The following is a 21,803-nucleotide window of genomic DNA, read 5'->3' on the forward strand; positions in this document are numbered from 1 at the left end:
AAATAGGAAAAGGAGTACATCAAGGCTGTATATTGTCACCCTGCTTATTTAACTTATATGCAGAGTACATCAGGAGAAATGATGGACTGGATGAAGCACAAGCTGGAATCAAGATTGCTGGGAGAAATATCAATAACCTCAGATATGCAGATGACACCACACTTAGGGCAGGAAGCAAAGAACTAAAGAGCCTCTTGATGAGAGTGAAAGGAGAGAAAAAGTAGGGTTAAAACTCAACATTCAGAAAACTAAAATCATGGCATCCAGTCCCATCACTTCATGGCAAATAGATGGGGGAAACAATGGAAACAGTGACAGACTTTATTTTTGGGGCTCCAAAATCACTGCCGATGGTGACTGCAGCCATGAAATTAAAAGACGCTTACTCTTTGGAAGAAAAGCTGTGACCAACCTAGACAGCATATTGAAAAGCAGAGACATTACTTTGCCAACAAAGGTCCATCTAGTCAAAGCTGTGGTTTTTCCAGTAGTCATGTATGGATGTGAGAGTTGAACTATAAAGAAAGCTGAGTGCTTAAGAATTGATGCCTTTGAACTGTAGTGTTGGAGAAGACTCTTGAGAGTCCTTTGGATTGCAAGGAAATCAAACCAGTCTATCCTAAAGGAAATCAGTCCTGAATATTCACTGGAAGGACTGATGCTGAAGCTGAAACTGTAATACTCTGGCCACATGATGGGAAGAATTGCCTCACTGGAAAAGACCCTGATGCTGGGAAAGATTGAAGATGGGAGGCAAAGAGGACAACGAAGGATGAGATGGTTGGATGGCATCACCGACTCAATGGACACGAGTTTAAGCAAGCTCTGGGAGCTGGTGATGGACAGGGAAGGCTGGTGCGCTGCAGTCCATGGGGTCACAAAGAGTCAGACACGACTGAGCGACTGAACTGAATTGAGGCTTGAAAAAATGATGCTGGAATAGTCTAACCTAAAGATGGCCCACCCACCGCCTGCGCTGCTTTTGTAAAAGTGCAGATGTCTGCTCTACCCAGGCCTCCCCAGTCAGAATATACAAGGTAGAATCTAAGATTCTGCATTTTAATAAGCCCCTCAGACTCTCATGCTTCAAATGGATGGTTACAATAAGCAGATTCAGCATTTAACCAGACAAAATAATGCCTCTAAATACAGCATTACCTGACTTAGCCTTTTGGTCAAATTCTATTTAACTAGGGTGTGGATCTCTCTACCCCTTGTCACTGATGGCTAAATTCCTCAGACTTGGCTGGCTTTCTGGCAGAAGCAGATGGCTAGGTTAATTGGAGCTGGCACCAGTCCTCAGCAGCAGAGCTGCATTTTTGCAGACATTCATGCTCAAGCACGGAGGCCAGTTCCTAGGAACCTCGTGCTGGTGCCACAGGAGATAAAGGAAGGAGTGAGCTGAACAAGGCTGTATCTCATCCAGAAACTATGAGATGCTTAGAAAGGAAGGGATTCCTTCTCCCTGGAAAAGAACACTTTTTGTTTTTTTATGTTTTTATTCACTTAAATATTTTAGGGAGTTGGAGAAAGTAAGATGCATTAAAATGGTCACTGCTTCCAGCTCTACAGAATTTGACAAAAGGTCAGAGGCTGACATTGCCAGCAGAGCACCTCCACTTTTCATTCTTCCTTCCCATCAAAGCTTGGACTGAATACAATTTCTTCTTCCCAACTCTGGTGGGTTTTGACTCTGAACTGTTTCGTGAAGCCACACAAGGGATGAGATGCTCAACTAAGGATCTTCTGTCTCACACAACACCCTCACTCCTACCTTGTCCAAAAGTGTTAGGACAATACACAGGATGAAACGTGCTCGAGCAATGGTCTCTGAGCACTCCCATCACCAAGCCAATTTTTCCAGGATACACTTGACTGACTTCTGCTTGGACCTCCCCACTCAGGATCTCTGGAGCTCAGAGAATCCCAGAGATCATTCTTTAAGCTCCACAGTTGATTCTAGAGCACTGTTCTCATTGGGATGACCTATTCCCAAAACCATGGGGTCCCTACAGCCTGATGGTTAAGAATAGCCTGTAAAGGCCCATGGATGCCACCTGATGTGAGTGGGGGACGTGTGGGCTCTTTGAGGTACTGATCACCACTATAATTACATCACAGTTTCGGTTGCTCCACGAAGAAAAGGACCCTGTCTTTTTCACCTTCCCTTTCCAAGGCTTGGCACATAGTAGGCATTCAGTAGGTATTTGCTGGATGATTGGCTAAAGATGCTATTGAAACTTTTGAAAATGTCTCTTATTGGTACCCATAGGCAATATTTCTTCTCGCTCATTAGTCACTTTGCATAAAGTGCAGCAAGAAGCTCTGAGCACAGCAGCTGCCTCCATTTAAACAAGGTGATAAATCTTTCACCTTGAGCTGAATTTAATAAACACACATGAGAAACTCATTCCAATGGGGGAAAAAAATGCCCTTATTCTTTTCCTGAGGAGAACAGATCTTCCCAAGGTGGGGTAAGGGTGTGGGTGGGGAACACCAGAGTCACTTCTGTGCTCAGAAGCCACAGAGAAAGCTGGAAAGGGGCTGAGAGTTGGAGCCCGTCTGCCTCCACAGAGTCAAGCATGAAGAAGCAGGGAGTCTGGCTGCAAGGGAATCTGGAGGGAAGGCTGGGGCATCTGGCTGCTCCCCTGAAACCTTGGAGGATGGGGAGGAGAGAAGTGACAGGTCCAACACCTCTGGGATGCCTCCCACGGGAGCAAGGCATTTGGAGCCTCCTTGGAAAGTGACTTCATTATCTGGGTGTGTGGGGGGCATGGGAGAAGGCTGTCAGGGGCCCAACTAATTAGCCTCATTGGTCATAAGGGAGTGGAAACTGCATGCTGAGCTCACGTTCTCCCCTGGAGAGACAACAGAGTCTGAAAGCCTGACAGCCGCAGCCTGCACAGCTCGGGTGCTGGTCTCTTCAGGAGCCTGCAGCTGGATGGGTGGAGGGGCACCTTCTCTCCATCTCTGGGTAGAGATGCCCACAGAGGCATACCCCCTGAAAGGCTAAGACTAAGTTCTCTCAGTTACTAGCTGTGGTCCCTGGGCTGGTGACCTCACCCTTCAGAGCCTCAGCGTTCTCATCTATAGAAGTGGGGGGAGGCTGGTGCCATCTTGAAAGGGTTGGGTGAAGACCTGGATGGGAACACACAAGAGCCCTGACCAGGGCCCGACACACAGCAGTAAGTGCTGTCCAATGGGACCTGTGGCAGAAGCTGAGATGAGGGTGGGTCTCAACATGCCCCCACACCCCTCCTGACCACATTCGCCACGTCCTGGACAACCTCTACAGCACAGCCCGAGCACTCAAGAATGCTGGCTTGCCTCTGTGCTGACTCCCTCTAGAGCCTAGTGCCTGGCACAGAGTACTCGGGAACACTCTCAGGAAGAATGAATAAAGCACTCTTGCTGTTAATGTTATCAAATGGACTGAGAGAGCTGGCACTCCTTGCTGGCCGCTTCCTCCTAGCGGAAGCCAACCCTGAACACTTCTGAGATAAACAGAACCCTGGCGAAGACACATCTGTGCATTGAGCCCATTAAGCACCCCAGGAGATGGAGACAGAAGTGCTTTCTACTTCCTTACAAATGATCAGTTTGGGCCTTGGGGTCTTGCTTTCATCACTCTTTCCTCGGGTTGCTCAATATGATTTCTAGGAAACCAGTGGGACGTCTGATCCCCACAAGACATAAATTCTTCATTTTCTAAGGCCAGGAGTAACGCAGTCCTGGATCAGATTTCCGGCTTCTGAGAAACGCTGTCTTAAGAGTTTTTGTTTAGGACAGAGCGTGTCATGTAGCTCTGACTCACTTTCAAAACAGATAAGCGATGCTCTCCCACCAAAAGGCCCAATGTGAGAACCTCCTCTGCCAGGAAGTCTGCCCTGGTTCCCAGAACACTTTATTAGCATCTTCCATTGATACTTCCTCCCTTGCTTGTCTATTTACTGTCATACTTCCTCCTCCTAGACTGTGAGGTCCTTGAGGCCAGGTTCTGTTTTTAGCACAGTGCTTAGGAGAGTTTAGAGCTTGAGAGCTCTGGCAACACTGAAGAAATGAGAAAATAAATGGGAAGTAGATGCTCTCCTGAGGAGCCGCGCCTTGTTACCTGGGCGATGATGTCCCCATTCTCAGCGTGCACCTGAGCGATGGCCCCCAGCTCTCCCAGACACGTGAAGATCTCATACAGCTGAAACAGAAATGAGGCTTTGTCACCTTCACAGGACACCATGCTTTTAGTTAACCGTGTGCACAGGCCCATAACTAGAGCGGGAGCTAAAATAAATGGGGTTGGGACCTCCCTGGTGGTCCACTAGGCAAGCCTCCTCACTCCCGATGAAGAGGACCTGAGTTCCATCCCCGGTCAGGGAACTAGATCCCACATGCCACAGCTAAGAGCCAATGCAGCCAAAATAAGTAAATAATTAAAATAATAAAATAAATGGGATCAACCAAAGGAAATAAGTGACCGGGGTAGACATACAGACTAAAACATGCATCACCAAAGAGACCAAAGAGGAGAGCTAGTCCAAAGGAACTTTAGGAAACTGTCTATGGAAGGAAAACCTGTCATGTCTCCTAGGCAGACAGGGAGAACACTTAACAAAGTGATACTAACCCCACTGTCTCCTGCACACACTTTAAATGGAATTATTTCCCACTAAGTTCGGATAGTGCTTCAAAATCCTTCTTAACACTCCCTACAGGCACTGCAGCCAGCCAGAAGCGAACTCAAAAGCTGAAATCTCTATCTCTTAGCCTTTCAGGGCAGACCACTCTTCATCTCCTTGCTGGGAAGTATGGGAATTCATGTTTTGCATTTCTTCTGAGAAGTTAAGGTTTGTCTAAAACAAGCACACCCCATGCATTTCATAGGAAGAAAGTCAAAGGCAAGCTGGTATGATGAGCCCAAAGAGCAGATGGCCCTCCTTTATCCTGCAAGGCTGAGCACTTATACTCTCCCTGAATTCCCGAGAGGCGTAGAATTTGTTGGGTAGATGGAGATTTAGACACACCCTTCCTCTTGTCCTTTTAAGAAAGTTGCTCCCAGTGGAAATTCTAGCTCCCAGTCTGCCTTGCCCCTGGCACCCTGCCTGCTACCTTACTGCAAACGTAGCATGGACGGTGAGGACTTCAAGAAGCTGTCTTGCCCAGCGTTCTCCCACACGAACCACAGTGACTCACGTGCCAATAGCCAAGGTCACCGGCCACCACAGGAAACCCATCCAGAGACCCCAAACCACACACGGTGGGTTGTTACCTCTGTGTTGGACACTTGATACCAGTCCTTGTAGGCCATGTAAACCATGAAGGAGTTCACCCCTGCAAGAGAGGAGGGGAGGGGAGATAGGAGGAGGACATTGTGATCATCATCTCATTGCATCCTGTGCTTCCCGCCCTGAGAGCACCACAGGCCCCCACCCTGTGCAGAGTGGACACATCCCATCCTCCAAGAGCATTTCTCTATGCCCTCTATTCTGAAAAACTGACAATTCCTATGACGTCATAGCAGTCTGGTCTCTTCTTCTGCACCTCTTTTCTGCCTTGCCCTACACTGTTCCCAGACCAGAGAGTCAACAAGCCAGAACACTGCTCAGGGCAGCAGAGTGTTGAGAATCACTGCAGCACACCAGTTGTGTACACTCACTAGAAGTGACACGACATTCTAACCTCTTGAGCCTCGGTTTCCTTGTCTGTAAAATGGAAAAATAATTTCCATTATTATGAAACACCATCCTGCTTCATAAGGTGGTTGGAAACTTTAAATGAGATAACACATGCAGAGCTCTTATGAGTTATGTTATGAGATAACACATAAGAGCCCTTATCTGGCATATGTGACCTCCTGGGATCAGTTGATTTTGCTCTTTGTGAATGTCAGCTCTCTACCAGGCCTGGGCAGGGTGTTGGGTCTGAGACAGAACTGAGATCTAGAGCCAGTCCCCAGGGAACTAACAGAGCTAATGTGCAAAAATCAAGGTTCAACCTGGGCTTACATACCTAAGTCATCAGGGTAAAAAGGAAAGAGCCATTTAATTTCTCCCTCCAAATACACTATTCATAAATTATTTTACAGAAATAGGTAGGACTGGGGAATAGAGTCATTCTGAGGAAAGGAGAGTAACTTTGGTCTCCAACCATGAGGGTCACTTCAGCCTAGAGTGCTCCAGGCCAAAAGCAGACTATAATCTGAGAACTTCCCCACCCAGAGGAGTACAACTCAGGGCAGTTTTCCCAACACGACCCTTCTCACAAGCCTCGGTAGTATCAAATCCATTCACTTTTCTACCCTAGTTGAGATGCACGGTGTGGAAGGAGACACAAGAGTGGGAAGAGGTTAACCTCACCCTCCGAATCAGCTAGGACTGGGCAGAATTTGAGGCTGGGAGGGGAAAGTGCATGGAGAGCTCCTTCCTTGAGAGGTCATTCCTTCCCCTCACCCCAGCACACTGCCTTCCACTGCACTCCTGGCCTTTGCATCCAGACTGCTCGCTGAGAACTGTATTATAAAATTAGCATTTTTTATAATATTAGTATTAGTACCAGTATCATAGTATGAGGACTTAGCACTAAGATGTATTATAATTAGTCTTATACCATTACTGTTACGACAATCTTCTGCATCTTGTGGCATTTATCCTATCTCTCTGCACGGGTCTGCCTCCTTCTGCCCTGGCTATTCAGCAGAGGCCATTCCTCCTGCTCCCGCAGGTCCTCCAGGCCCGCTTAGGATGCCCAGTACAATGCACGTCTGTGTGCACGTACGGGGGCTGGTGCATGTGTGAAACAACTGACCAGCAGAACACAGAAGAGTGTAAAAAGACGATGGGAGCCTACATCATGTACTCATGGAGAGGACATGAACACACACACACACACATGATTTAAGCTTCTATGAACACATCTTTCTTCCCAGAAATGTCTTAGCCTTTTCTGAGGATGCTCTTGTTGTATAAGAGTAACGTTTGGATATTCGGACTAAAAATGATAGACATTAAAAATTTCTCAGTTTCTAAGTGCATATGTACAAGCTGTGACCTCTCCTGATCTCAGTTTCTCCATCTGTACAATGGGCAGTATTACATGGGGATTCAGAGAATGGACTTTGGGGAGATCTACTGCTTACTAGCTCTATGATCCTGGGCTACTTATTCTGAACCCCAGGTTCTCCATCTGGAAAGATAATGATTCCTATCTCACGGGGATCCTGTAAGGAATAAGTAGGATGGCATAAAGTGCCTGGTTCACAGAGATACCACTCCATCCAGCATTCATGCTCAAGGTTCCCTGCAACCTAGTGAGTGGAGAGCATGAGAAAGACAGACAAGGGGGAAGGGAGGAGGGTGTGTCCACACTCACCTTTGTCCTTGATGAGGCCCTGCACCTCCTGCTTGACGCTGTCGTTCCAGTGGGTGATGTCCACGTGTAAGGAGTAGTCGCAGCAGCTCTTGCCATCGGCCCACTCCCGCCACTTCTCATAAGCCTCCGTCAGGCTGGACTCGGGCTCAGGCACCACATGGTCAACTGGACAAGAGAGGCCCAACATGGGCGACTCACCAACACAGCCTTTGGTCCCCTCTGTACAGGTCTGTCCTGTTTGCTTAGCTACAATGGCACAGTCTCTATCTCTTGAGCATAGGGTTAACCTCAGAAAGGGGTCCTGGGTGGTTTCAATGGCGGTTGCTGATGATTCAACCGTTACTTAGCTATGTGATCCTGGGCAAATGACTAGCTTCTCTAAACTTTGGTTTTCTCATCCTTCAATGTGGAGTTGGGGACGGGGATACCACTCCCTTCCCTCTAAGTCTGTGAAGAGATTAAATGGGAAAAAGCATGGAAAGGGCTTCACATGATGCCTGGCACATAGTAAGTGCTCAATAAATGTTAGCTATCACCTGATGAGCTCCTACTATGTGCCATTATTGCCAGTAACTGGGAGTTACTGCTGGTGATCAAAGTTGGACTCCTTCCCTCTAAGGCCAGAAGGAGGGTCTTTAGAGTTATGTCAGGCCACTGGACAGTGACATTTTCACACCTACTGCCGTAGGAAAGAGCTGGTGTCAGGTAAGTGAACCTGATGCTTAGCCCGCAGATCTTACTTTCATGCAAACTTCTCATCAAAGATACAGTTTCTGGGGCTTCCCTGGTGGTCCAGTGGGTTAAGAATCCATCTCTCAATGCAGGGGACACGGGTTTGATTCTTGGTTGGGGAACTAAGATCCCACACGCCATACAGCAACTAAGCCCGCACACTGCAACAGTGAGCCCACGAGCCGCCGGTAGAGTCCGTGTGCCGCAAGGAAGGTACCAAATGCCTGACTAAGCTAAATAAACAAATAAATAAAAAGAACGCAGTTTCTCCGAGGCCCAAACCATCTCTTGCAGTACCTGCCATAGTGGACGATGTTTTTAAAAAGAATAACATTTACACCAGTAATGCTGGTAAGGGTCAGACAAACGTTACACTTGAATTGCTCCCCATGTCAGTTGAGAGAAAGTGTGAACTGAAACAACTTTCCTAAGAACAATTTCGAAATGTGTTTCAAAATCCTTGACGTTTTTCACACCTTAAACTCAACACTTATTCCTGTGCCTAAAAATTATCCTTCAGGAGATAAATATCCCTGAACACAAAATCTGGGTCCTCAGGATATTTGCCACTATTCACATATTTATGCAAGTGAAAAGCTGGAAACAAAGTTTTACAATAGGAAAGCTTAGTTAAATACATAAATCATGATACCTTCATAAAATGGATGTCATAAGTCCGTTTAAAATTCAGTAGAATAAAAATAAATGAATGGAAAGACATCCATGACATATTAACTAATGAACCTATTTTTCTTAAACAGAAAAACTAATACAGCCAAACTGACAGTGAGGTGAGATTTATGTGTTGTTTTGTGTGTGTGTGTGTGTGTTTTGCATACTTAGGGTGTTTAATTATCTAGAAAGGACACAGACACTTCTGTGATTCTCACATGCTTTCCTCTCTTTTCATGTGGAGCTCTGACTTTCCTCCTGCTCCCTGCCTAATGCAGAAGCCCAAGCCTAATGCATATGTCTAGGACTCTGAACAGGTCCAGCTCCTCGGCCAGATGGCAGAAAGCCAGGCCAAGATCACTCATTTCCTCAGCCTTCTAGCACAGGCAGCCCAAGTGCACTTATCTGAAAGCAGAGGCCTGGAGCTGTGTTATTGTGTCTGGACCTGCACCAGAGCCTTTGTAGGCAGGCAGCTGCTGAGAACTCAGCTGGCTTCTTTCCCCTGGCTGGACAAAGGCTTCAGGCTCCCAGAAATGCACCTTTTATGGCCCTGATGCCATTTTCCTGGGTTTCCACGCCCCTAGCTGAAGCTGAACCCTACTACTGCTCCCGTAGAAAGGAAGCAAAAGACGGTGATTAAGTCTACGACTCAGGCTATTCTGATTTCTTGGGTGGATGTATATTTCTTGGGTGGTAACAGTGCTCCTGCTGATCAAGCTGGGGGCCAGGGCTGGGCTGGGGCCAGTTCACTGGAACTTCTTTGGGACAGGAACGAGTGCCCTGGAATGCTATCTCTTCAGTAATCCAACGGCATGCAACTTCCTAGGTTTCTTTGGAATTGCAAAAGTCACCAGAAAAACAAAGTAAGGGAAACAACTCCCTGGCTTGCCCAATCTTAAAGCTATGAATTGGTCACAATACAGCACAGACCAAATAACACGAACCACCACTGAAGCCTCCTAAGTTCTCAAGAACTACCCGTCTCACTGTCATTCTCTCTGGGATACTTCTCAGCTGTGTTTGCACTGCTCTGCTCATACCCTCTGCCCCTCCTGCCTCACACCCAAGCGGGAAGTTCTGAGATCACCTTTTGCCCAAGGTCCACAGCTTTTCAAGTCCACTTTCCCCAGGGTCTGGCCCAGAGATGCTAAGTGCTGATTCCCCACCCATGGCATACTCAGCCCCTGCTCTAAGGCAGACAGAGAGTATGCTGCTTTCAAGGTGATGAGCCTCCTGTGTCGCTTTATGCGGTTACAGAAGCTGCCAGTGTCCTCTCTATAACCAGCTTTTCTCAGGTCTTGTCAGACATAAAGTCTATTCGCTGAATTGAGGGTAAGTATATGAGTTACCACCAGAGAGCACTGCGGTTAACATATTAGTTAAACTCACTTCTTAGGACCCCTAGCACGCTTTCCAAGAGTGTGTAAATTTGTGGGACTTACTGATCATGGTGGTGCCCCCTGCTAAGGCAGCCTTGGTCCCTTGGAAGAAGTCATCCACTGTGGTCATGCCTTTGTATGGCATCTGGAAGTGAGTGTGGACATCAATACCTCCAGGGATCACCATCTTCCCATTGGCCTCGATGGTCTTCACTCCTCCAGGGACGATCAGATTGTCTCCAATTTGCCTGGTGAGACAGGGAAACAACCAGCAATTTAAAAGAAGGACTTCCAAGACAAACATGGTATTATAAGGATTTTAAAAGTTGTAACCTATGTTTATCAAAGTAGTCTTTCCAAGTGATTCACCAGCGTAGCAATCTAGAAACAAATAATAAAACATTTTTTATTATAAGACAATGAATATGTGTTAACCAGCAGGACCTTGTTTTTTTTCTATTTTATACATAGTAGTGCGTATGTTAACCCCAATTCCTAATTTATCCCTTCCCCTCTTTCCCCTTTGGTAACCATAAGTTTGTTTTCTGTCCATGAGTCAGATTCTGTTCTGTAAATAAGTTTGTTTGAATCATTTTTTAGATTCCACATACAAGTGATATCATATGGTACTTGTCTTTCTCTGTCTGAATTACTTCACTTAGTATGATAATCTCTAGCTCCATCCAGAAAGCAATTTTTATAGACATAAAACAATCCAGTATGGTGTTTGGTGAGACCATGTGTCCTGGGTTTGACTGTGGCTGGACTATAGGCTGTGTAATAAATATTTTAATAAATGTTTTTACTGTGTGTGCTTAGTCACTCAGTTGTGTCTAACTCTTTTCAACACCAAGTCCTGCAGCACACCAGGCTCCTCTATCCATGGGGATTCTCCAGGCAAGAATACTGGAGTGGATTGCCATGCCCTCCTCCAGGGGATCTTCTCAACCCAGGGATCACACCCAGGTCTCCCACATTGCAGGCAGATTCTTTACCATCTGAGCCACAAGAAAGCCCAAGAATACTGGAGTGGGTAGCCTATTCCTTCTCCAGGAGATCTTCCCAACCCAGGAATCAAACCAGGGCCTCCTGCATTGCAGGTAGATTCTTTACTAGCTGAGCTACCAGGGAAACCCAGTGTTTTTATTTTCATTTAGCTCTTTATTCAAGGGTCAGGAAGAACATTTGCAGAAGGATTGAACAGCTGTAAAATAATGAACTGTTAGAAGAGATTGAAGGAGGTGGTAAAGAATCATTTTAAAGAACAGGTGCATGAACTGTGCTATCTAAATGGGTTCATCTGTGCTCCTAACGACAAATGGAGTATGTCTAGGGCGTTCCCAAGTCCATTCCCACTCCCAAGTCCATCCTTCCCTGATAGCTCATCTATCAATCACAACCGATGGCAGAGGAAGCCAAAGATGCAAATGCCTACGCCAGCTGCTTCTGTGCGGTCAGCAGCTCAGGAGAAGCTTCAAGCCAAGGAAGTGGACTATGATCACCTCCACCAGACACAGCTTCGCCCAAGAAGCTTCAGAGCATCTCAGAGAGGCAGAGAGGGGCAAATTGGGGTGGGGAGGAAGCCAATGAGTAGGCCAAGTGCACACAAGACACGTGACAAATACAACTACCCTTAGCACAATGTAACCTCATAAACCAAAAATGTTCAGTTCACATCCTTGATATAAACATCCAGTTAATTCCAGGCAGACTTAAGACTCATGAGGATCTACATTATTATGAACCATCTCCTACCTTGCAGACACATGGACCCGCTGCCAGTGGCATGAACACTTTCTGCTTTTGTTTATACCCAGCCAAGAAAGACATTCTCTTGGGGTAGTAAGAAGTCTTCCACTGGTTTGACAAAATGTAAGTTCTACAACTAAAATTAAGCTTTCCGACATCCCTAAGATTTCACCCTTACCACATCACCACTGGGCCATTCCAGAGTTACCACAATTCAAAACACACTGTGGAAAAAATGCAGCCTTGATGGTAATTCCATTCTAGTCCAGATACTGGCAAGTGTTCCCATTTCCCTCCCTCACTGATTCACCTCTGAGGGAATTGAGAACCAAGAGCGGGAAGAGTTGCCTCTTTTGGGTGTGTCTATGTAGGCACGTTTCCACCCATTTTTGACAACTGGTATAATACCTAGTCTCAAAGAGAAATGCTTTCCCCCACTTTTCTCCACTGAGCCAATCAAGGTCATATTAATCCTTGAAGGCTTAGCTTCCATCTCCCCTCCTTGGTCAAGTTTCTACTGACAGCCAGGCCTAGTACTGAAGAGTGTGGCTCTGCCCTGCATGTGGGTTCCCCTGGTTTCACAACTGTGGTTCTGCTAATGCTCACTTTATGATTTAGCCCAAGTAACTTAACCTCACCATGTCTCAATTCCTTCATCTGTAAGATGTAATTTTAAAAAAAGCCTTCTTCATAGGTCTATTGTATAGATTAATTTGTGTTAAGCCCATAGAACCCTGTAAAACACATAAAAATTCAATAAATATCAGCTGTTATAAAGTTATAACATTATAACTATAATGTTATAATCTCACATAGTCCTCTTGTTCCTCTGGATCTCATCTACTCTACTAATTTAATGCATGATATTGATATTATTGGGCTTCTCTGGTAGCTCAGTGGTAAAGAATCTGCCTGCCAATGCAGGAGATGTGGGTTCCATCCCTGAATTGGGGAGATTCCCTGGAGGAGGAAATGGCAAACCACTCCAGTATTCTTGCCTGGGAAATCCCATGGACAGAGGAGCCTGGCGGGCTACGGTCCATGGGGTCATAAAGAGTTGGATATGACTGAGTGACTGGGGACACACACACACACATTGATATTATTAGGTAATGTCATGTGCTTTGTATGGACAAACATATCATTTCCCCTAAAAGATTGTCAGGTCCCTGGGGGAAGAGAGTTGACTTGGTTTCCAATGACTCTACCATGGCATGTGACACAGCACAGGTCCATGGCCTGAGACAGCTGCTTTGCACACAGCAGGCACTCCATCAACCCTCACAGGCACACAACTCTGTAAAAACTGAAAGGAATGATTTCTGTTTCAAAGTTCTATGGGTTAAGAAAGTTGCTGAAGATATATCAAATTATAGGATTAGATGAAAATCATGTTTATACACCGTTCTCTCCACCAACACACATATTGGTTGGTTAAATTCCTTCTATAATGTCCTTGGCAAGTGGCCTTCCAGTCTATTTTAATAGTGAAGGCAAAGAAGATTCAGTTTATATATTCAACTATGGTAGTAGATGCCTGAATCACTGCACAAAGAAGGATTCAGGGCCTGTGTTTAAGGGTCAACCACGAAAAGTTCCATGATCAATTAATGAGCTCTGGAATGAAGAAGAAGCATGAGGCACTGAATTTTTTTTTTTCTAACTCTGAAAATGTCTAAATGAGGGAACACATTTGCTCCAAAGAGAGCAGACTACACTAATAATTTTTTAGTAAGAGAAAAATATAAAATTAATTGTGGCTTATATCTTGAAGAAAGTATTTTTTACATCAGTTGACTTGTCTAATAACACCATTTTTCCTACTTCTATTATGAAAATGTATGCAAATCGGAAAAGCCACAAAGTGTGAACATCTTCATTCTTGCATTTGTTCATTCATTCAATGAATTAATATGTTGATCTTTAGCAAGTTATTTACTCTCTCTGTTCCTCTTTCTTCTCTATCCTCCTCTGAAAAAGAGGGTAATAAGAGTACCTACTTCATAGAATTGCTGGCAGATTAAATAAGATGAGACCTGTAAAGCATTTACTCTAATGCCTGGCACACACTATGATATATACTCAATAAAAGGCAGCTCTTACAAAAGTCTCTATGTATCAAGTACTGGGTTAAGTGCTGTAGATATATCGAAGAACCTAATATGGTGCTTGCCCTCAAGGGGGCCTAATAGTGTCAGAATTGCTATGATTGATAAAAGCATGGGGTATTTTAAAAACTTATCAAGGGACTTCCCTGGTTTTTTGCCTTCTAACGCAGGTGGTGTGGGTTTAATCCCTCATTGGGGAGCTAAGATCCACATGCCTCAGAGCCAAAAAACCAAAACATAAAACAGAAGCAATATCATAACAAATTCAATACAGACTTTTAAAAATGGTCCACATTAAAAAAAAAAAAAATCTTAAAAAAAACTCATCAAAGCTCCTAGATTTAGGGGCTGGTAAGGAATGTCCGCCCAAAGAAAGTTTTATCTAAGCCAAGTTCTCAAAGATAAGTAAGCGATCTATAACCAGAATCTTAAAGCTAGCCAACGAAGCTGAATAATATAAAAATAAAACTGTATGAGGCCAGGGATGGCTCATTTGGTGGGCTGGATACACTAGTTCTAAACTATGTCTTATCAGTGTGGGGAAGCAGCCTGCTTTATGTGATGAAAGGCTATGTATAGGTCAAATCCTTTTTAAAAGATCACTATGTAAGGAAGTTGCACATAAAGGTTATCTGGCTATGCTGCTTTCAGGCATCCAATAGCAAACCATTCTGTAAAGTAATTACATATCCCTGAAGTGTCTACTGGGAAACCTGGCCTGAAACGTTTGTCCTATCTGTGCACTGCCCAACCAAGTCCTACCTAAGTCAAGGTTCGGTCTAAATGCCCTCTCCACCTCAAAACCTCCCTCTGAAGGGATTTCTCCATTCATGCACTTGTAAATTACTTATTTTTACCTGAATTCCTTTGGTATTTATTATGGGGCTTCCCTGGTAGCTCAGATAAAGAATCTGCCTGCGTGCAGGAGACCTGGGTTCAATCCCTAGGTCAGGAAGAGCCCCTAAAGAAGGGAATGGACCTATTACACTGGGCCTTATATTTTTAGGGTACTGTAATTTGTGGAGTTTTTCAACGATCTTAAGGACAATGGTCACATCACCCACTTCTTCACAACACATAGAGTGCCCATCAATGCAGCTTGCCCAAAGGGGCCTGTAGCATCATTTGGGTGACTGAATTCAGATTTGTCACTCATTAATGCAATCCAAGTGACCTACGGCTAGTTTAAAATCCAATTTTAAAGGGATTATCCAGACTGAAGGGCTAAATGAAAGATGCGTTTTTAAACAGGAGAAATGAAATACACAGAAGCACTGGTCTACTAAGCAAAAGAAGCAAGTTTCTTTCTGAGTCTCTAGCGAAGAAAGTTCAACAGATAAAGCAAAGGGTCCTATATACATACTTTATTAAGCCATCTTCCATGTAAATATCAGCATAAAAGGATTGATCATCGTTGACGATTCTGCCTCCCTTGATCAGAAGACGGTCGCTCTAGAAAAGAAGGAAAACAGGAGTTATTCTTACAGCTAGATTTCAGAGAAGAGTGGTCTCCCAAGGTTCTCCCAAGTCCTTGTTTAGCAGGAACCACTGTCTTAAGACGCCTGTGAGTTCAGGGCACTCAGTATTTGAGTGGCTGTGTCTCTTGGGGATCCAATCTTTCTTGTTTAACCATAACTCAAATTATTCTTTCACTTCTTTCTTCTGCAACCTATCACAGCCACTTAGAAATGCAGCTACTCTTTATATTATCTTTCTCCAGAAAGCACTAAATAACACTAAGTAGGATAACACTTACCTCGGTGTCTAGCGTCCCATCTGGTGTTCTGTTGGCACTCAATAGTAAGTCTTGAAAACAGAACTTAGGGTCAGGCACAAAATGAAATAGCCTTGAAAAGTCTTTATGACAGGGGGATCATGTTATGTTTAAAATTCGGGAGGCTTATACGTGCACACATATGCACACAAATTGTGGAATGTATAACTCAAGGAGAAGAAATTATGCGGGATTCATATATGAACCCAGTACACGCAGTATACTGAGTACACTACACTCAGTATTTCTCACATTCTCTGAAATATATTTCTTTATTGCTTTTCTTATGAGAAAAGTCTCTTTTAAAAGTCATAACTAAATGAAAGTTGGGTAAGTGATCCAACTGGAAACAAAGCACAGACATTCCAAGGTAATTAACAAAACACAAACATATATTTTATGTCTAAGTCAGGAGAGAAACAGATCACTGTGAGCTTTAGAGATCACAGATTCCATTAAATGAATGGAGCTTAGAGCACAGCGTGAAGGATGGACATAGCTTTGCTGGGTTCATGTGGGAGAAGAGAATTCTTAGGAGCCTGGCTGAGTGGAGCTGCAGCCTGATAAACGATGGTGGGCTGTAGTTTGTTACGAATTCAACATACAGAGTTCAACTACACCCACCCATCCATCCACTCATCCACTCATCGTCCACACATCCACTCACTCAGCAAACAGGTATCTAACCTTTTCTTATTAAATAGGTGGTAAGGATGTGGCAGGGAATGAACCACACCAGGTCCCTGGCTTGATGGAACTTAAAGCGGAAGTCTGGCAATAAAGTCACCAGAATAAGTAAAACAATGTAAAATTGTGTCAAGCATCACAAATAAAGGGGAATGGGGCTTTTTTTGACCACCTTTGCCATCACCCCTGTCCCCATTTTTTGGGCTTCCCAAGTGGTGCCAGTGGTAAAGAACCCACCTGCCACTGCAGGTTAGACCTAAGAGACACCAGCTGGATCCCTGGGTGGGGAAGATTCCCTGGAGAAGCGGATGGCAACCCACTCCAGTATTCTTGGGGAATCCCATGGATAGAGGAGCCTGGCTGGTCACAGTCCATAGGGTCACACAGAGTTGGACACAACTGAAGTGACTTAGCACAGCACGGCACAGGGCTTTTTAAAACAGAGGCTAGGAATGGAGGAGAACTACAGACAGAGGGAACCGTGTGTGCAAAGGCCCTGTGGTGGGAGAAAAGTGTTTCTTTGAAAACCTGAAATAGATCAGTGTGGAGGGAACCCAGGGATCAAGGAGGGACCTGATGAGGACATGAGATGACACTGGTGAGACAGGGCTTTCAAAAGGGACCTAGGCTTTACGGAGAAGGCTGCCCCACAAACAGACTGACTTCTGGCTTCTGAAATCAAAGACTGTGGACAGGGCCAGAAGATGAGAATTGAAGCTAGGGCTCCACTGGGGATATAGCCAATTATTGCTGAGTCTCTCCTGCTTCCAAGGTATTGCGTGAGAAGAAGCAATTTCATCATGCAGTACTGTCGGGGGAAGGATTTTTTTAAAAAAGATACACATCAATGAGATGTTGAGAAAAAACTTACATACGTGGCAAAGAAAATGCACTAATGAGGTCAAATACAAACTCCCACCACACACCGCCTCCAAGCCCCTCGTGAGCTGCCCTCTGTCAGCACGTCCACCCTCGTTTCTATCACATGTTTTACCAATGTGTGTGTGTGTGTGTGTGTGTGTTAGTCGCTCAGTCGTGTCCAGCTCTTTGCGACCCCATGGATTGTAGCCCTCCAGGCTTGGGGATTCTCTAGGCAAGAATACTGGAGTGGGTTGCCATGCCCTCCTCTCGGGGATCTTCCTGCCCCAGGGATCAAACCCTCATCTCTGGTGTCCCCCAGATTGGCAGGCGGATTCTTTACCATCAGCTCTACATATATGGTGGCAAAAGAAAGAATGTGCAGTTCTTGCCACCTATGGCCCTCTGGCCACTAAGCCTTTGCAGAGCCATTCTCTCTGCTGTCTCCTGTGGTCACCTGCCATTGACAACCATCCTCTCTTTTGTTAAGCCTCAAAGGGTTTTTACTCCAAGATGTATTACCTGACTTTCCAGCAAATTTTAGGTGTTCCACTGTAGCTGAAACAATGATACTATTCCACAAGAATTGGTTTACTGTTTAATGGTCTCCTGGCTACACCACAGGCTCCTCTGGGCTTAGAACTATGTGTCTTTTGATCTTTTTAGCTCATTTCCTGGGGCCCATCTCTTGTTGTTCAGTCACTAAGTCGTGTCTGACTCTTTGTGACCCTATCTTAGACAGCTGGGACCCATCTTAGACAGCTGTTAAACGCTGGTCAAATAAATGGATGAAGGGTGGGACATAGGAGGGTGTATTATATCAGAAGAATAGAAGGGCCATCTGAGTCAGAAAATTATGTGAAATGGTCAGAAAATTGGGCTTTTAAGGAAAAACATTTTAATTGAAGGCTATTGATATCTAAAATAACAGTAATTGCAAAATTATACGAGACACTCCTACGACTGTGCTTCCCAAACAAGGGTGCACATTATAAAAATATAGATTTCCAGGTCCTGCTCTGGGCCAACAAATCTGTATTTGATAAGCTCTATAAAAGGCTCTTGGGCAGCCATCAGCCAGCCCAGTACAAAGTCACACCCCAGACACAGTTTGTGTGTCTGTGAAGGTGACAGAAGCTTCTCCAGCAGGAGCTTCACACTAACAATAATCTTGGTAACTTTAAGAGTTCCCTCTCACAGCTCAGTGCTTTTCTGATATTCTTTATCTTTCTAGCAAAGAGCTGAAATAAGCTGGTTGGGGGAAAGGAGCCAGCTACTGCCTGAACTAAGCCCTGTCATGAAATATGACCATCTTCTCCTGCCTGGGGACATCCAGTCCTGAGCCACTGGGGATCATCACTTCTTTCAGTAAGCATCAAATCTCAACAAGGGGGTAAAAGCTATCCCAGGCACCTTGTACATCAGAGGGATAGGAAGAGGTGACCCAAGTGGAATTAACATCACTGAGATGGCATCATTCAAAACTGTTCAAATGCTATTGAAATAATTTTGACCCAATCATCAAAAATCTAAATGAGCGCAAAGATGAAGTGGGGGCCTTGCACAGGTTTCAGATACGGGGATAATAAAACCCCTGCTCTATTTAGTACAGTATTATTATTTGTTTTTTATCATGGAGAACAGAAGTATCAAAACCACAACTCACAGAGCTCAAGCAAATGCTGTTCCTGGGGGTCCTCAGCTTGTCCCCCAAACTTTTATTAAAGTGGTTAATGCATGCGTGTGTGTGTGCTAAGTCACTTCAGTTGTGTCTGACTCTATGTGACCCTATGGACTGTAGCCCACCAGGCTCCTCTGTCCATGGGATTCTCCAAGCAAGAATACTAGAGTGGGTTGCCAAACCCTCCTCCAGGGGATCTTCCTGATCTAGGGATCGAACCTGCATCTTTTATGTCTCCTGCATTGGTAGGCGTGAGCCAACCAACGTTTCTCATGCATTAACACCTAAAAGGAATGATGGCACTTCCTGAGCACATGGGAATAACCTGGAGGGTGTTTGGAACCCAATATGAAGCTAATTAGAGACTGAATCACCAAGGACTGTGGCTGCCTCAGGTGCTGCACGGCCACCAGGACTCAATGCAGCCCACTCTTATAGCCCAGCCAGGTTCTAGGTGTGCCAGCTACCAAGCTTGGGCTCCGCGGGGTTCTCCCAGTACTGGGAGAATCAGGCCGACTACCTAACCAGGTCTGTGATCTTGAGTTAGGACTTAACCTCTCAGCACCCCAGTTTTATTAGCTCACAGTGGTAGTATTAATAACACCAGGCTCACCTCACAGGGTGGCTGCCAGAATGCAATAAGGGGGATGAAGGGGGAAAAGTGTGTGTGTGTACATGTATATATAAAATATTTAACATGCTAACACATAGTAAATACCTATAAATACTAGTTCCGTTTATTCTACTCATTATTTACAGTACTTTAAATTTTAATAAAATGCTTTCAATTAAGAAACTTACGGGGGAGGGACTATTGTTCCCATTTTCTAAATGGAAGATCTACACAGAGAGAGAGATGACTTTCTCCAAGTGACAGAGTCTCTTGGCTCCTGACTGCTTTCCACCTGAGGCTACTGCACCAATAATCCGTAAACCTTATGCCAAGTGGCTCTTTCTGACAGGGCTGTCCTCTCTGATACTGAATATGGCAGGTCCAGTGCAGGAATGCTTTCATTGTGGTAGGAAACTTCAGGAATCCAATCACTTGTAAACCACTCCTTATAAAGTCAGTGCATCAGACCTGCTCCTTATGGCCTAATGATGTTTGTGTGTTTTTCAAAAAAATTTTTGGTGTATAGTTGCTTTACAATGTTGTATTAGTTTCTGCTATACAGCAAAGTAAATCAACCATACATACACATATATCCTCTCTTTTTCGGATTTTATTCCATTCAGGTTACCACAGGGCATTGAGTAGAGTTCCCTGGGCTATATAGGAGGTGCTCATTAGTTACCTATATTATGTACTGTGCTTAGTCGCTCAGTAGTATCCAGCTCTTTGCGACCCCATGGACTGTAGCCTACCAGGCTCCTCTGTCCATGGGATTCTCCAGGCAAGAATACTGGAGTGGGTTGCCATGCCCTTCTCCAGGGGATCTTCCAACCCAGGGATCGAACCCAGGTCTCCCACACTGCAGGCAGATTCTTTACTGTCTAAGCCACCAGGGAAGCCCAAGAATACTGGAATGGGTAGCCTATCCTTTCTCCAGGGGAACTTCTCAACCCAGGAATCGAACTGTGGGCTCCTGCATTGCAGGCAGATTCTTTACCAGCTGAGCTACCAGGGAAGCCATTATCTATATTATTATACACAGTAACAATAGTGTGTATATGTCAATCCCTATCTCCCAATTAATGCATTTTACAGAGAGACCTGATTTACTATCCAGGATAGCAGAGGCCCTTAACATTTGATAAAGTCCAACTTTTTTTTTCCTTCACTAGAGTATGATAATGATCAGAGAAATCAACTATAAAAAATTAAGAGTTTGTGAGAAAATGGGAGAGAAGAGAGACAGAGAGAAAAAAGAAGAAGGAAAGGAGTGAGAAAAGACAGAGGTGCAGAGGGAGGAAGGGGGAGAAAGAAAACCCACAAGCAAATGCTGTTAACAATGGCTATGATTCCAACTAGACTAGCAAATGCAAGGACAGAATCTTGAACTCAAGCTGGCTGGGGATGCCGGCTCCCATTTCAGTATTCCTCACCTAGTATTCAACTTGAAGGACTTAAATTACCACCTCCATCTGAGCTAATATGAATATGTTTCCCAGAGAAACCAGAGCCCTCCATGGATTTCTTCCCAGGCAATAAAGTCAGCCCCGGGACAGTACTCAGGACACATCTGTTCTCTGCTCTGCAGACATTCCAGCAGCTCAGGAAAAAAACTCTAATCCGAGGAAGGACAAAAAAAAAGAGGATATAAACTGGAGATGGAATCTTCTACAGTCAAATCTTTTATTACCTGTGTTCAAATCACAAAGCACAGACTCCGACCCTCAGTGGGGACTCAAGATCCTTTTAAGTCCAGATGAAGGCACACGTGGTTATTTAAAATAAAATCCCATCTGGATAATTAGATTTGACTCCCTAAAAACACTCCCATTCTTAAGAATAAACAGGATGGATAGACTACACAGATGAAATCTTGTTGCTTTTCTTTCCTAAAGCAGCATCATTGAAAGAAGACAGAGTAAAGGCTTTCTAAGACAGTCCTGGTTGACTCACTGTGGGATTCAGAAAAAGGTACTGACAAGGCTCCCAGGAGAGCAGCCTTCTCAACCCATCTCTGCTGTTGAATATGCAACCTGGGGTGAGGAGTTTGACTTCTCAAAGAAACACTACCTGTGTTTGGATGAGTGACTTCACCTCTCTAGGCTTCAGTTACCTCATCTGTGAAATGGGGGACAATGATCACTTTCTCTGAGGGTGCTGGTTAGGATGATGGTGAGTCTCTGCTTGG

The 21,803-nt window shown here is 44.7% G+C and overlaps 1 protein-coding gene across 1 annotated transcript in view; it reads right to left on the reverse strand.

Annotated features, from left to right (window-relative positions):
* The window catches only part of DPYSL3 (dihydropyrimidinase like 3), a 118,015-nt gene that overhangs the window by 23,408 nt on the left and 72,804 nt on the right, over positions 1-21,803 (reverse strand). The window contains exons 2-6 of the mRNA XM_055557401.1: positions 15,366-15,454; positions 10,209-10,393; positions 7,363-7,527; positions 5,264-5,325; positions 4,112-4,192 (exon numbers count right to left, since the gene is read on the reverse strand). Coding sequence (XP_055413376.1) covers positions 4,112-4,192; positions 5,264-5,325; positions 7,363-7,527; positions 10,209-10,393; positions 15,366-15,454 — 582 coding nt within the window. The remainder of the gene's footprint in view (positions 1-4,111; positions 4,193-5,263; positions 5,326-7,362; positions 7,528-10,208; positions 10,394-15,365; positions 15,455-21,803) is intronic.

Source organism: Bubalus kerabau, chromosome 1 (genome assembly GCF_029407905.1).
Source record: "Bubalus kerabau isolate K-KA32 ecotype Philippines breed swamp buffalo chromosome 1, PCC_UOA_SB_1v2, whole genome shotgun sequence".
Lineage (NCBI taxonomy): Eukaryota > Metazoa > Chordata > Mammalia > Artiodactyla > Bovidae > Bubalus > Bubalus kerabau.